Below are 15735 nucleotides of genomic sequence, written 5' to 3'. Positions count from 1 at the left end.
CATGCTACCATCTTGGTTCACTCGAAAGGACTTCTCAATGTCATCGTCTGTGGGGAGCAAGCAGTCCTGCCCCCCAGCCCCATTGTCAAGGAAGGTGTCACCCTCTATTTCTGTTACTGACTCCATTATACGACCCGATTCCAGCTCGACAGAGTTTGTGGGGTTACTGGGTAGGTCACAGGAACTTTCTGCAATGGAATCATAGATCCGATTCACAATGTACCTCTCAGATGAGGGGGAGAATTTTCTTGACCTTGAAGTACATGATAGAGACTTCTTTTTCCCTTTTCAGACAAAGTGTTTATGTTGAAAAATGAAGTAGAAGACCCAAAGATTTCCGTCAAAGAATAAAGAAGAAACCCAGGAATCATGAAAGGAGAAGAGAATAAAAGAAAAGTTAGAAAGATAACACAGCTATTTACAGCTCATGAAGAACAATGTGACAGGCACATAGACAGGGTATGTAGGTCATCTACGGTATTATGCATAATATCGCTGCCTCAGCACTTTTCCAATCTTCATCCCATGAGAGCAGGTAGATTACTGCACACACACTGTATGCGTCATACAGTATGAATACAGGGCTATTAATAATGAGAATGAAAGTTTCATCAGCTAAATAAAACAAAATGGTTACACAGAGATAAAAACAAAAGATTCTTATGTAAACTTACGGTTAAAAGCCTTTAGTCTTCTGAGACTCATTCGATTAGTTGGCAGCATTGCTGGAGCAGATAATTTCTGTATATTGTAGTTTGCAGGCCTGAATGGCTCCCTTCCTGCGGCTACAACAATACCAGGGCACAATATCAAGCCAGGAAGACCATCCACCTGCAGTAAACAGAACAAAAGGCCTTGTCACTAAAATGGCATCTGACTGTGTTAGGGGGGAGAAAAAAAAAATATTAGCTTTGAATCTGTGTATCTTAGGGAGTGATGCACATTACATTCATGTAGGTGTATGGCAAGTCTAAATTATCAGTTGCTAAAATGGCACCTTGCAATATCAGCAGGCTCTCCAATTTATAATACCTGCATATTATGCAGGTATTATAAATTGGGTAAAAAAATGTATAAATAAAATGAGACAAAATAGAAAAACACAGATACCAATAACAAATAAAAAAAAAGCTGAACGTCAGACCTTATAAGCACCCAGGCCCTTAATTGGTCTATCCTTACTTTCTCCGAATTAAGGTGAGCTACTAAAGAAGCTTAACACTTTCTCACCTCATGTGATGGTTATTAACAGGCAAGGTTCAAACCAGTCCTTTATGGTTCAGTAACGCTGCTACCAATCCTTAAAACATATATCTTACCATTGTATTTGAACATACCAATTTTAAAGGATGTATGCATTCTTGAAGGTCTTTAAAACTGAAAACTGTGTTCCACTCTATATATCACTTACAATATATTCTTAAGATATGAAACTGTTATGTAGCAATATTGTCAAGGTTTTTCAAGGTAAATCTACACTTGAATGTGCTTTTAAAGTGCAGACTGGCCGGCTCAGTCATCTAGTTTGTTTATGTCTACGACTTGTTTCTGGTTCTCTTCATATGAAAAGAGAAGGACTTTCTGATTGAATCAGCGTTTTGTGAAAAAATGTCAATCTATAGTGATTGTAAAACATGTTTTTTTTTTCTTCTTAGAAATGAATTCTTTCCCATGTGTTGTATTGCCAGAGGACAGAGAACACTCACACGTCTGCCATCAGGTGTGTGCAGTTTCACCACATGGAACTGGAGAAGTTCTGAAATATATTCCAGGATGGACTCAAAAGTACGCGTAGTCCTTTTGTGAAGCACCGCAGTGTGTTTTACGGTGGGGATGCCATTGCGAAAAACCAGTAGTCTCTTTGGTGTGTGCACACCCACTCGCTCCGTTTTGCGGATGTTCTGGCCAGGGAAAAACCTGGCCTGCTGTACTGTTTGACGACGGGAACTAGCAGGCCTAGCATGGTACCAGGGTGGCAGCCTCTTCCTAGCCAGTGCCAGGTTGATAGGTTTTACCTTACGGCTGTCAGAGCAGATGTAGGATTTCCCATCCTCCAGTTCATCCAAAGTATAGATTGCATGAACCCCTCGAGGAGTGGTGATGTTCCTCACCCCAAACGGCAGCGGAACCTTTTTAGAGAGAATGTCGAGGAGCGCATCAAATGTTTTAAAAGTACGGTTGTTGATGACCATCCGCAAGCCACTGAACTGAGGATCTCCACTTTTGTAGAAGCAGACTCGCTTTGAAAGGATAGGTTCGATGATGCTTGGGTGGCGTGGGGTGCCAAAGGAGTGCCCGCTCCCTGATGACTGGTCAGGGAGGGTCCTCCGAAGACCCGTTTCATTCATCACCGCCGATTGACTGGACGAAGAGCAAAAGAGCATTAAGTTAACAGAAACATAAAGGTTCTCATTTTCCCATGCTGCAGCTAAGGTTCTCTATGGTAGATGGTACAATATTGGTGAAACTGATGCTTTTGATTCTTTGGTAGCAAAGCTTCCTCAACAGAATCAACAGTGAGGATGCTAATGAGTTTTCTTTAGTTGCTTCTGCACACAAAATATGCTTTTTACAGAAAACAATAATCCTCACAGATGGAGTGTCCTGGTCTCTCCCCTAATAGAGTGTGCACCCCACGTACAGAGGCTGAGCCTCCAGCACAAGCCAATCCACCCCCCAACTAACCAACCCCCTAGCTGCCCTGTGTGAAAGCCAAAAAACCTTAAAAAAATATGTTTTAAATATCAACTGTTTTGACCAAATGTATAAGTATACATAGAAAAAGGTATAATTTCCTTGTTTTCTTCCTTTTCATGTCAGTGATGCAGTATCAAATGAGCATGAGAGGAATCAAACAGGGTTTATTTGATTGATTTATCAAAAGAGACATTTGCCCTCATAGGACTGCTGCAACTGGGTCAACACATCAAGACAACTTAAATAATTTAAGGTGTAACAGCTGAATGACGCCATACAAACATATGCTGTTTACTTCGTATGACTGTGGCCATCAGGTACCATGACCTCACTTCTGGGAAACCTGCCACATGAGTAGTACCTTCAATTATTTGATTACCTGGATTTTACAACACGATAAAGAGCAAATGATAGAACAAAGTGTGGCAGATTATTCTCTTACTGCACCCAGTATTTCTTATAGCAAAAGAAAGAGTTACATCAATAATTATAATTTTTCATCACATTCCAGTAGTATGCTTTTAATACCAGAAAAATATATATCATGATATTCACACATTCAAGAACTGAATTAGTTTTTGAAAGCAGCAACCCTATGTTGTATAACATAACTGATGTCTGAAAACACTACAAATCATTGAATCAAAACTAAACATGAAATTAAATTAAATTATTCTATCTTTCACATGAAAATTTAAGGAGTAAACATTATTTTTGAAGTTTTATTAAACATGATAAAAAATGTGTGGTATTTAATTTTTATGATTTAAATAAATAATGACAGATTTGTAGTAATAGCTGTTACAAGCAAACAAAACAAAATAACATCTGGTTCAAATTCATACTCATGGCATTTCAAAAATGTCACAGTCACATAAAGATTAAAACTGTAGGGCAGTAAACAAGATAGCAAAATATTCACAAAAATTGCGGGATCTCAAATGAACTCACCTACGTTGGCATCAAGAAATTCACAACCGTTTTGAAAGGATCCATGAAATGTTAGTCCGTGCTCTACATGACTGCTGTTGAGCTAACTGCACAGCAACGGTTTATTTCGGGAGATGCCATCATTGTTAATTTGCTTAATCTTTGGTCAAAGTTAATCTCCCCTGCAAGTGCAGTGCTTGGAAATCCTCTTCAGAAAGGTGTGCCACACAGATGCATGTGGAGATGCAGAGCAAAGAGGTTTACTAAGGCCCTGAGATGTATTAATTATATATTTTAGGTTAAATAGGCCTGACACACTTTGTGCTGAAGATTTTCTCTGAAAATATATTTTCATTTGGGTCTTTTTGCTCAATGAAAACAAATTTTAAAATAAAATCCCAAAAATAAAACTCTTACACTGCTTTCAAAACTTGTGTCAGTGAAATATTGACTTCCTTTGTCTTCTTAAATAAAACTGTTATTAAAGTAACAGAAGTTTCAAGAGTGATCTAGACTGGTTGCTTTACAGTATAACAGCCCCTTTTAATGTTTTTGTACTTGTGTTTTGCTTATATCTGATACCAAAATGAGAGCACAACACTGCACCTGCAGAGGGTTATATGAATTTAAAGAAGAGCAACAGATGGTAAACTGGTGTAATATTCGTGCAGGGTTGTAATCTCATTGAGGATCTCTTTAGATAATAAGGATTAGGGGCTCTACATTAGCAGGACCCTGAGCACTTGTTGTCAATGAAAGAAGCGAACATTCAGCTCCATACCTAAATAATTAGAAATCAGGTTTATTATCAACAATCAAGTTATATGCGACATTAGTTTTTTGTGTGATCCGAACACATGCAGCACGTCTTAAAATAAGACATTTAAAAATAAAACTGACGTTACCTTAATAGCAAACACTTACATAGTTCTTACAAAAATACACATGCATGTTCTAGAAATACAATTAAGCTTAGAAGGGTAGTGGAGTCCAGTAGATTAGGTTGAACCGTATTACTGGGGGTATTAGCTGGTCATGTATATCCTTAACCATGAACTATCATGGGTTGCATAACAGTGAACAAAACCGAGTCTATTTGTATAGCGAAGGGGATTAGTTCAAAAGGGATAACTTCATTCCACAGTAAACCTGAGGCTGAGGTTAAGGAATCAAAGGAACATACAAAAGTTATCAGGTTTCAGTGTCAAGCTCAGTATGAAAAGATAAAGTGATGACATTATGACATACTTTAATTCACTGCTGTAAAAAATATCTCAGGTGTGTATGTAGGAGGCAATATGTGCTGTAGGAAAGAATTCCTGCTGAGCCCTCCAGACGGAGATTCAGGAATGCCACAGAAGGCTCCCGTGTGCCTAGCCCGCGACCTGTTCCCAAAACAACAACGAGCACAAAAATGTGAAAAATCCTTCAGAGGAAGCTGGGAGGGGGTAATGGAGGAAACCCTCAGAGTAAACAGGTAGGCCAGAAGCCTGCATGCCTCTCATTCCAGCCCTCCACTGCAGAGATAAGAGAAATGTTGAATCCAGGCGGGTAAAATACGGGTGGTCACACTGACACAGCGGCAGAGATCTTGCCAAACAAACAATCAGACTGAAAATAAGCCCGAGCTGAAGCTCTGCACTCAAAGCAACATGACAGGTAATAGCAACAAACGTCTGAAGCTCCATTTGTCACATAACCTTCCTCGTCACAGTGTTAGAACAAACCAGCTGGTGATATGAATACTGTTATTTTTCCTTCACATGATTACACGTGAAATCACACGCCGCCATGACAGAGATATCTGTCTCTGCGTTCCGGGTGTATTGTCACCCTTGCCATGCTCTATTTTTAAGTCGTTGCGCCTATACAGCAACTAATTGGCGCCAAGTTAGATTCAAACCTATGCTGTTAATGGGAAAAAATGTGTGATATGTTTTGGCCCTCGTCCCCTTTCTATATTTGGCCCAGCGTCCTCCATGCAGCTGCTCCTCCAGATTTGTCTGCCTGTGTTCCCATCAAAGACCTCTCTTCAGACGGCATATATTGCCTCAACTCTAAAAGCAAAGAGTCTCTGCTCACTCCAGGTATGTCCCGCTTAGCGCAGAAATACTTCGGTGACTGGATAAAAATGAACTGCAGTTTGCTCTGATGTTGTGCGGTGTCTAGCCTCTGTAGTCGTTTGAAATAAAATGCTCAGCTCAGCCCAGCATTTTGAAGCCCTTGTAAGAACTGGTTAAAATTCCAAGCATTGCAGCTGTCAGGAATTCAATTATAAGTGATACAGTTGCAATGCATGTGACCAACAGCAGCTTTAAACATTCACTTCAATTAAAGGCAAGGCAGCTGATTCTGAAAATATTACCTATAAGGTTTTCTTGCACTAAAAATCACATTCTGTTCTTCCAGAATTCTTAAATACATACTATAACGGCGATAAAATCCATTTTTCCTTTGAGGGCAGTTAACTGTGAGATAACAAAAATGTCGCTTGGCAGACACTGAGACAGAAATATGCTTACTATTCAAAATTCCATTCAAGTTACTGATGTTACATCTTTTTTCCCCCCTCTTAACTTCCAGTGGAATTCCCAGGTTTTGAATGAATCCCTGCCAAACAGGACTCATAAGGTCACACCACCGCCTGTCCCCTCCCCGCCACAACCCCTCGCACAGCAGTCAGAGGTCCCCACCCCATCCATTTTGAGCACTCCATATCAGCTGTGCCAAGCTTTTAATCTGCCTGGTGACATCCCAGTGTTTCCTGCATGGGACAGAAGGAAAGATAAGCACGCTTCTCTGTGCAGTAAATCACTTCTCACCCCCACTCATTTGCTGATATGACCATTATTCAATTAGGCCGCACTGAGACTGACCACAATTCTTGGTAATTACCATCAGAGGCTTGGTGATTGTTTTCACATTTTCATTTTCTTAATCTTTTCCTTCTCTTGACTTCATCTGCTTTAATTGTTCAATGGCAAACATGTAAAAAAAATGTTTCTTGGAAAGTATTACTGAGCATATGTGAAAGTATTGTACTTTTTGGGGTACTTTTATACTTCCCTGATATGCTATAAAGTACATTAGAAAAGTATAATTCTTCTGCAGTAAGTTTTTTTTTATTGTTTTTAATGTTACCTTATGCAGCTTGGTGACTCATGTTACAGAAGGACTGAAATTTTCTGTTGAGTGCTAACATTAGTCAGAAGGTTAATTAGCAGTAATTAGCTAGCTAACAGTTCATATTATCATATTATCTTCATATTATCATATAAATGACACTGGCCACACACTATAGTATAATTGCACAAAACCTAACACACTAATACACTGATTTTGTGATAACAATAAACTACATACATTGGCATATCAGTATGCAATACTGGCATATCAGTATATGGCTGATGTTAGCTAGTGTTAGCATTAATTGTAGCCAATTATGCTAAGATAGGCTTTCTGCGGGAAAAAACAAACAAAACACTATTAATCTTGTACTTGTGAAGCCATTTCTCTGCTGCTAAAATTTCTTTTTTTCAGTACATTCATCATGTGCTATTAATACTTTTACACATTTTAATTACTTTTACACAAGACACATTTTGCCACTTTTACATGTAATGGAGTATTTTTATATTGTTTTATCACATAAACTATAACCACATATTCAATTATATATCTAGGACAGCATTTTCCTTCTTTTTTCTTTTAACCATTATTTTTCTATAATAGTCTTAGAGCCTTGCCCAAGATGGCAGCAGTTTATAGACATCACAAACAACAACATACACTGCAGTCTAAGGACCAAAAAAATAAATATACAAAATACAACAGTGCATTAAAAAACTATGTGTCAAATCGGTGTCTTTTGAATGAATGCAGATTGTGAGCGCACTGTGTATCGACAGCCAAGTCTCTCTACAGCAATATAAATACTGATATGCTCAGAATGTGGACTATTATTCTCCAGAGGCCAATGGCAGGCAGGGTCCTCCTCACCAAAGGGCTCAATACCACATGGCTGTTAGCTTTGGAGGGCCCGGGCGGAGGGCCAGTCCGCTGACGGGACAACCTGGCTACGCGCGACCCAGATAGCAGCCCTGGGTGAGGAGTGATTTATCCGTCTGTACTCGCATCAGACAACCTTCCTCTGATTAAGGGTCAGTCACTGAGCGGCAGAGCTGAGTGGAGTGGAGAGGGCGAGACAGGCAGCCTCCCTGTGTGAGACACTGGCATCCTGACCGCCACACAAATGGACTTTCCAGACTCTGCAAACAGCACACGTACTGTTTGCAGCACAAGCACACACTCATACACACATTTACCAGTGGGCATATACACAGGAATGTGCACGTAGTCATTACTTCTCCTCTCTTTTATTCATATGCACTAGCTGACACACACATACACACACGCACACACACACACGCCGAGGCCGAGATAAAGACTTATTCAGCTGGCCTTGACATTCACTCGGCTGACAACAAAAGGATGTGGTGAATCTGAGTCGCCCACTGTTTGACTTGTCTCAGTGGGCTGTTAACTATCAGTGTTCCTGCTGCTCAGGGTTAACAACAGGCTACCACCTCCATCGATTTCAGTGGAGATGGTGTCTGTTGTTTGCGTATACTGTAAGGGAATGTCATAGTTGATCTTAAGTAAATCATAATATTAGTAGTTCTGTGGATACTGAAAGTAAATTATTGGATTTAGCTACTACTGATTAACCTACTGTTACGGCCAAATCAGGAAGATATTCTATTTGACTATCACTGGTAAGGAAATGAGGACGTCCTTGTTAAGAAGACATGAACTGTTTTGAAGAAGAATACAGAGACTGACTGGTATATACATTTTATAGACAAAAGTATTGGGATATAGTTGTTTTTCGAGAGTTGGGCTCAGCCCTTCACTTCCAGTGAAGGGAAATCTTAATGGTTCGGCATACCACACACATTTGGGACAATGCTATGCTTCCATCTTTGTGGAGACAGTTTGGGGAAGGCCCTTTTCTAAGCCAGCATGACTGCGTCCCAGTGCACAAAGCAAAATTCATGAGGACATGGTTGGATGAGTTTATTGTGGAAGAACTTGACCGGTCTGCACAGAGCCCTGACCTCAGCCCCATCAGACACCTTTGGGATGAACTGGGACAAAGATTGCGAGCCAGGCCTTTTGGCCCAACATCAGTGTCTGCCCTCACAAATGCTCTACTGCATGAATGGACAGGAATCCCCACAGAAACACTTCACAATCCTGTGGAAAGTCTTTTCAGAAGAGTGAAAGCTGTTATAGCTGCAAAGCTGCCTGTGTATTTAAAATGCAATGTGTTTAAAGTCCCTGTTGGTGTAATGATCAGGTGTCCAGATACTTTTGACCATATATATTTTAATATGATAATAACACAGTGTGCTCACAGTTCATCACACTGAAAATCTCTGATTCTTGTTTGATTCGTGTTTCACTAACTACAGGCATGTACCAACACCTTCCTCTGTGTCTTGAGGCGTATTTTCGCTCATCTAAGCCACAATGGTTCCTTCAGAGTGACCATCTGTGAAGTAGATGTTCCTCTGAATCTTCCCTCTTATTTACTATTAAATCATATACGGTACTTTTGCTTGTGTGCTCAATAATGCTGTTGACATTAAAACGAACATGGGACTGGTTAGCCTCTTGTTTTGTAACACAAGCATGTTCAGTGTGGCACGATTCATCTCTGTGGACAGCTGTGAGCTGCTGAAAGATGCTCTCCCTTCTGCCCCAAGGACCATCACAATAAATAGCTTGTATGGATCATTCTTACCATCATTGCTAATTTTTAAATTTAGAAAATCATCAGCAACGTTGAGTCTGTGAGAGTGACTCAGATTTTCATATCATAAAATGGACAGAAATACTTTCACAGCCATGAAAGGAAATGGTGAATGGTACAGATCATCAATACAGATTAAAAGTTTAACAATACACAGTACAATCTGTCTAGGAATTTTTATGGCTGCAGCCTCCCTGTGATTTTTACAGCACTCAGGAAAACAGAGGACAAAACCTGGAAACATGCTCGATGATGTCAGATGTCACCAAATTTTACAATATTCACAGGACTTTACTCAACATTTCTGTGACTAAATACAGAATGTGATACCTTTTATATCTTTATGGAAACCAAGTGAAGCAGACCTCTAACAGCTCATATCGCCTACCATCCTCGCCGCAGATCGAGCTGCAACAATGTCCTTAATTCAGAAGCAGAAGCAGTCAGAGTATGTATACATACCCCTCATGTGTTGTTGTGTATGTTCATGACATAACAAGCATTTCACAAAACAAGATGGTATTACAAACGACATAACAGTAATAATAATAATAAGTGAGCATTATGTACATTGCACTGTAATTACATCACAAAATCTAATTATACACATATGATACACTTGAAATTGGCCTAACCGTGTTGTAAGGCTGCTATAAATTTCTTCTTATTCATCATAGCCACATAAATATTAATCTTATAAACATTCATCTGTATATCTAAGCTGGCAAAGACAACCCTTACATTTGCTTTTCTTTAAATGTTTTGCGGTATCCTTCCTCATCTTGTTGCTGTAGTTGATCCACATTATGACATAATGTAATCATGATATATTTGTCGTGCGTAACAAATCATTTCACTGGCATGTTACCACACCGATGATGGTAATAATGACAGCAGAGCTGCAGCTTCAACCTGATGTGCGTGACCAACACAGCAAGACTTCTGTTAAGGATTACTGGGCCACGTTCCTTCACCTTGGATCAATATGAGACGCACAGCAGGCTCACATGCCTCACTCACTTACATTTCCTTAAGGACTCTGGACTGACCTCGCTCTGCAAATCTGTTACTGGTTAAAATGTCAATAGTAACTTCTAGTCAAGTCCACCTTTATGCTTCTGCACAGTGAAAGCGCCAATATAGTTTCATGTGATTGAAGGAGCAGTTTGCCAACACTAATGAGGCCAGAGCTCACACAACCACTTATTTGTAAATGCAATAATAATAAGAATAATAACAAAAAGAACCATTTAACTATAACTACAGCTACATTTATTTTGAAGGCTATGTAAGAGTGAGCAGGTCTTTCACTGAGAAAATGTTGCTTTGAGACCATTTATGAGTCCCACCACAGGGCAATATTGAATTCCAGGAAAGGGACATAATATTACATAATCACTGGTTATGTAATAACTTGAGAGAATAAAAGAAAGAGATCCCTGTAAATGGTTTATTAATCAAACGTCTTAGTTTATAGATTAGACTTTGTACATTTTTTTGTTGTGAAATCATATGATATTTTTATTTTCACCATTAAGCAAAAATCATAGGAAAGAAATGATCCATTAACCTCTGCAAATGTTTCACACCTGTGACAGAATCACAAAGCCAATGAATGTGACAATATCATGTTCTCATATTATCTGGCATTTCATTAAAATAAGAGCAAATAGACCTCCCATTGTCACAGCAGCACAAGGGTAGCAAAATAAAGATGCAGATAGGTCGAGTAAAAATATACATAGTAAAAAATATGGGGATATTTAAACTTTTTTAGAAAGCAACTACACAAGAACACGCAATATTTGCAGTTTTTCATGATTTTTAAATTATCTATATTATTGTGGAAATAGATACGCATAGCAAATGTTGAAGGTTCAGCCTAATTAAACAAACATTCTTACACAATTTCTCATTGTTATCACTTTTCCAAGCATTTGTTACGTTGTTACTTTTTCCAGACTCACACCTGGTAAAGGTTTCATTTCACTTTGAGTTTAGTGCTGTGCAGAGGTGACCCCTGGTGGCAACAACCAGCAGTGCAGCTGACTTCCCAGCACCATCTGGAAAACTGAATCCACTACAGCCACTTCCAAATAAAATAGAAAATATCAGTCCAGAGTTTCACTTCACCTCACTCATAGAAATTGAAAATATGAATGTTTGTGAGTATGGGTACATAAGAGATTGTTATCTGTTGCTGATAGACCCAGAGAGAGGAGACAGGCTGAGGGAGGAACACACTGTCAGCTTTTTGGGAACTGGAAGTAGACTGTTTGATGTTTCAGTGGAAATGTGTTTGATATTTGTTTGAAGTTCATAATCCAATAACATGAGCACAAATACACTTCCTGTGTAAGAGACAGCTCTCAGACTGACTGAAAAAGAAAAATACCAAACAGTGTCTAGACTTTGTTCTGGCTGTAGGTTCACTCAGCGTAAAAATATATCTAAAAATATTGTATCTTGGTTTTATTACTGGACATTTTCTGACCCAGGTTTTATGGGCTAAAATTCATATAAAAGCAGAAATTTGTTTATTGTCATGTGAAGTTACAATATTTTCACTTTTATATATGCAAAAGGATAAAAGAGTTGAAGATTTAATTAGTTTTAATTTTATGAAAACAAAACAGAAACAAAACAAAACAATATATCAAATAAAAATCAATGGATCAGTCTGGCAAAAATCCCATTCCAAAGGTGGAGGGACTGTGTGCAACTATTAACATTTAAACAACATTTAAATTTAACAGAAAACAGTAGTTTGGGCCATACAAATGTGATGTTAATTATCTGCTAGATGTTAAACACGTAAATGTGAAAAGTAATGTTTTTGCAGAATGTTAATAAGAAGAGAAGAGAAAAAATGTGGCAGATCACACACAAACACATGGACGTACAGACTCATCCACACACACAAATTCAATGAGAAAACAAAGGGTAGTTGACCCGGGTCATGACACTCTGCCCTCTCCTCTCTTTATTTAGACTATATTTTTATGTATTTTTATTTTTTAGGAAATCCTATTGGTGATTCCCAAAATGGTTTGAGTGGTGTGAATTTCACAGAGCACGGCTTCCTGTCGGATAGAGGATGTTCCCAGCCAATCTTTCATACATAGAGCAAACAGGAGTCATCAGAACGAGGAAGTGGGGACAGGTGCTCAGTGGCGGATTCAAAGATCCACAGAAAGAAAAAAAAAACACAAACAGACAATGGTCCACATTTGTCTTGTGAGCTGCACCCCAGCTGAGTGTTTTTTACTGTCATTAGATTAATTCAGTGTCATTATTGTTCACTCGATCAAATAAATCAATCCTTTTCTTGTCAGACATAAGCCTACCTGAGTTCACACTCCCGTTTTGTTTTTCAAGCAACTATTTTTCCATTGACAACCATTCATGCCATTTTTGTGTTGTTACATTCCCAAACTAGGCTACAAACAATTCTGGGCCATTCAAACAAAGGAATGAAGCCCATCTTTTTTAGAGCAGCGCTTAAGTCGGATTGTCAGTGAAAATGTTTGCCTATAGTTAGATTTTGCTTGACTGATTTTGAATTTGAATACTTGAAGATATCAGGTGTACATAAGACACAGGTACTGTCTCACTGACTGACTGACTGATCCTGCTTGGTACAGTACCACCACCTGGACTATAAGGTCTGGACTGAAGGTGTCTGACTGATGGGACAACACCAAAGCTGACATTCCTTTAACTTTCCAGCGTATAGCGAGCTATTTACCTGTGACCACGTAGACACTGCAGTAAACTCAACCGAGTGACTTTTTACATTATCCTGGAAGGTGACTTCATAATATTTTATTCTATTCTATTCTATTTATTCTTTATTCTATTCTATTCTATTCTATATTTATGTCGTTTTTACTACAAAGTTAAGTTAGTCATTAACGATGTGGAGTTAGTCACAATACACAATGTTCCTTGCTGCTACACAGCATTGCTCACTTTCCTCGCGTTTTTCCAAAGAAGGGAGGTCCACAGCCAACAGGGAATCCTGTAACAGTAGGACACAAGACAGACAGAGAGCCAAATGTCCTTCTACCGATACTTTAAAAACCTCCCAAAGACAAACACAGTGGAGAGGAAACTGACTGCTGATGTAGTCATCTTATACTCACTACCCAACTGGACATGAGCTAAAAATTGTCCTGGATTCCACAAGGGGATTCAAACAAAAGAACGGAGAGCAGGGAGCTGATCAGGAGAGGCCTGGAGTTGATTCAGCTCTCTGACTCAATTCCTGACTGTGAAACAAATGTGCCATCCAGCTTAGAAAATGTTCTCTGGCAACGGACAACCATTTCATAATCAGTCCTAGTTTATCTTGTGAAATAAAATGAACATTTTATTAGAGAATTTAATGGCTGCAACATTAAACAAAAAAAATCCGGCATAATTTTGCTGCATATTTTTTTGCAACTTTGCTGTATTTTAGAGGTCATACAAAATATATCCTGACTATCTGTTGATATTTGGCACAAATCTGAAGTCTTGTAAAACCTTAAATGAAGCATAATTTAAACAAAAGCCAAATATTTCCATGTGTTATGTGTCACATTCAGGTACATTTCATTAGCTATTGAAATAGGTCGGTAAAATGGTTTCCCAGAAGAAAAAGGGTTTGTTTTTTATGTGTTTCAGATGAGATGGATGCTGAAGTCTATTTTAAATTTTACTGCTCCTGTTATGATGATTTGGTGGCCACATGTTTTGTAGAAAGTCCCGAATTTATGAGAGTTAAAAAAAACTGATGGAAGTTCTTTTTCGGCACTGCAATGTTAAATAAATAAAATAACTAATTAACTAACTTACGAGCCACATACTGCTGTATATTTGACCAGACAAAATGTGATCCCACAGTCCCCCAAAAGGGTCATTTGGGTGTGACAGATAAAATTTTCAATCAGACAAAAAAAAAAAAAAACACCTCATGTCACTGTGCTATAACTGCTGTTCAATAAAAACACTTCAAATAGACAAATGAATAAAAATTTGCTAATAATCTCTGGGAACTGTGACACAGCAGCTGACATCTTGGCACAGAAACTGCGGGTACCTGTTCAATTTATTTATATTAGTATTTATAGCTGAACGCGTGACAAAAGCAGAGCTGGAATCAGAAGAAAAATAAACTATTGAGTCAGAGCACTGAGTGGAGATTGACTGGATCCACTATATATATCAGGAACACAACTGGACGGTGGTGTGACAGGCAGACACCATAAAAGCAGGCCAGAGAGGGACAAGCATATGCCTGGGATTATGAGCAACCAGCCCTGCTTTAGTCGAGGGACACACCCTCTCCTGCAGCTGTCTCACATGCTGTATTTGCGATCTGCTATCAATGACTTAATCAGTTTGGGCCCCCGCAGCCTCCCCGTGTTTGTCTCCGAAGGCGTACAAGAGAATCTTCACCTCAACAGTGTGTACAGTGTGAGAGTGTTTTTATTCGTGTGTGCATTACTGGGCAGCATTTATGATCAACCACCAGGAGATATTCAGGTTGTTCAATGTGCATGTGTGTGTTTTGTGGCCACAGTAATTTGAGACGAGGCCTGTGCTGCTTTCAGTGATGCCTTTGTTGACATGAATGAAACAAATGCACGAATAATCACTTAATATCTTCTGCTTCTGACTTGTTTGCCCAAAGTGCTTGTCATTTGGGGTTTCGGCTGCAGCCAACTATTATTTCCAGCATTTTTTTCTGAACCATTTTACAATTTATTGATTTATTGTTTAGTCCGTGAGATATTAGAAAATAGTTTAAAGTCATGTTCCCGGAGCCCAGCGACATGTCCTCACATTCCTTGTTTTGTCCAGCCAGCAGGCCAGAACTATAAGATATTCAGTTTGCTATAAATCAAAACATATAGGAGTAGTAGGTCTTCACATAGCAGAAGCTCTTAATGGGCACCATCTTCTTATAAGGCACCATTTATAAGAGGTTTAGAAGTGGTAACTAACAGCTTTATTAAAGGTTAATTAATAACTTACATATCCTTAGATGAGTTAAAAACCATTGGACATTATGGTTGCATTATTGGAAAATCCCTCTGGCTGGTGTTTATTCCTTCTAAAATGCCATAAGTGCTTGTTAATACATGGATTTTAGTTCACATCTTTTACAACTCTTTTCCAGGGGGTTAGTAGCTGTATGGTCTAATCAGTAAAAGAGACTTTTCACGGCCTGACAATCCAACATTTGCTCTGACCAGTGGCTTATAACATATCTCTTTATTAAACACTGATAAAGCCATTAGTTAGCT

General features: G+C 38.8%; 1 protein-coding gene across 1 annotated transcript; it reads right to left on the bottom strand.

Annotated features, from left to right (window-relative positions):
- Nucleotides 1–660: 660 nt before the first annotated feature.
- Nucleotides 661–2348, bottom strand: LOC124049984 (oxygen-regulated protein 1). The gene is made up of 2 exons (XM_046372146.1): nucleotides 1707–2348; nucleotides 661–831 (listed from the first exon to the last, which is right to left on the bottom strand). Exons 1-2 carry the CDS (start codon nucleotides 2346–2348, stop codon nucleotides 661–663), a joined length of 813 nt encoding a protein of 270 aa, XP_046228102.1.
- Nucleotides 2349–15735: the final 13387 nt, after the last annotated feature.

The sequence above is a fragment of the Scatophagus argus genome, chromosome 18 (assembly GCF_020382885.2).
Source record: "Scatophagus argus isolate fScaArg1 chromosome 18, fScaArg1.pri, whole genome shotgun sequence".
Lineage (NCBI taxonomy): Eukaryota > Metazoa > Chordata > Actinopteri > Scatophagidae > Scatophagus > Scatophagus argus.
The sequence above is the reverse complement of the archived record's forward strand: the minus strand, read 5'-3'. Positions and strand labels throughout refer to the sequence as shown.

Excerpts from the sequence above, each read along its gene's own strand:
- LOC124049984 (XM_046372146.1), bottom strand. The coding sequence starts at position 2,348 with ATGAATGAAACGGGTCTTCGGAGGACCCTCCCTGACCAGTCATCAGGG. Across the intron at positions 832-1,706 it reads ACACACCTGATGGCAGACGT|GTGGATGGTCTTCCTGGCTT; the intron begins GTGAGTGTTCTC and ends TGTTTACTGCAG.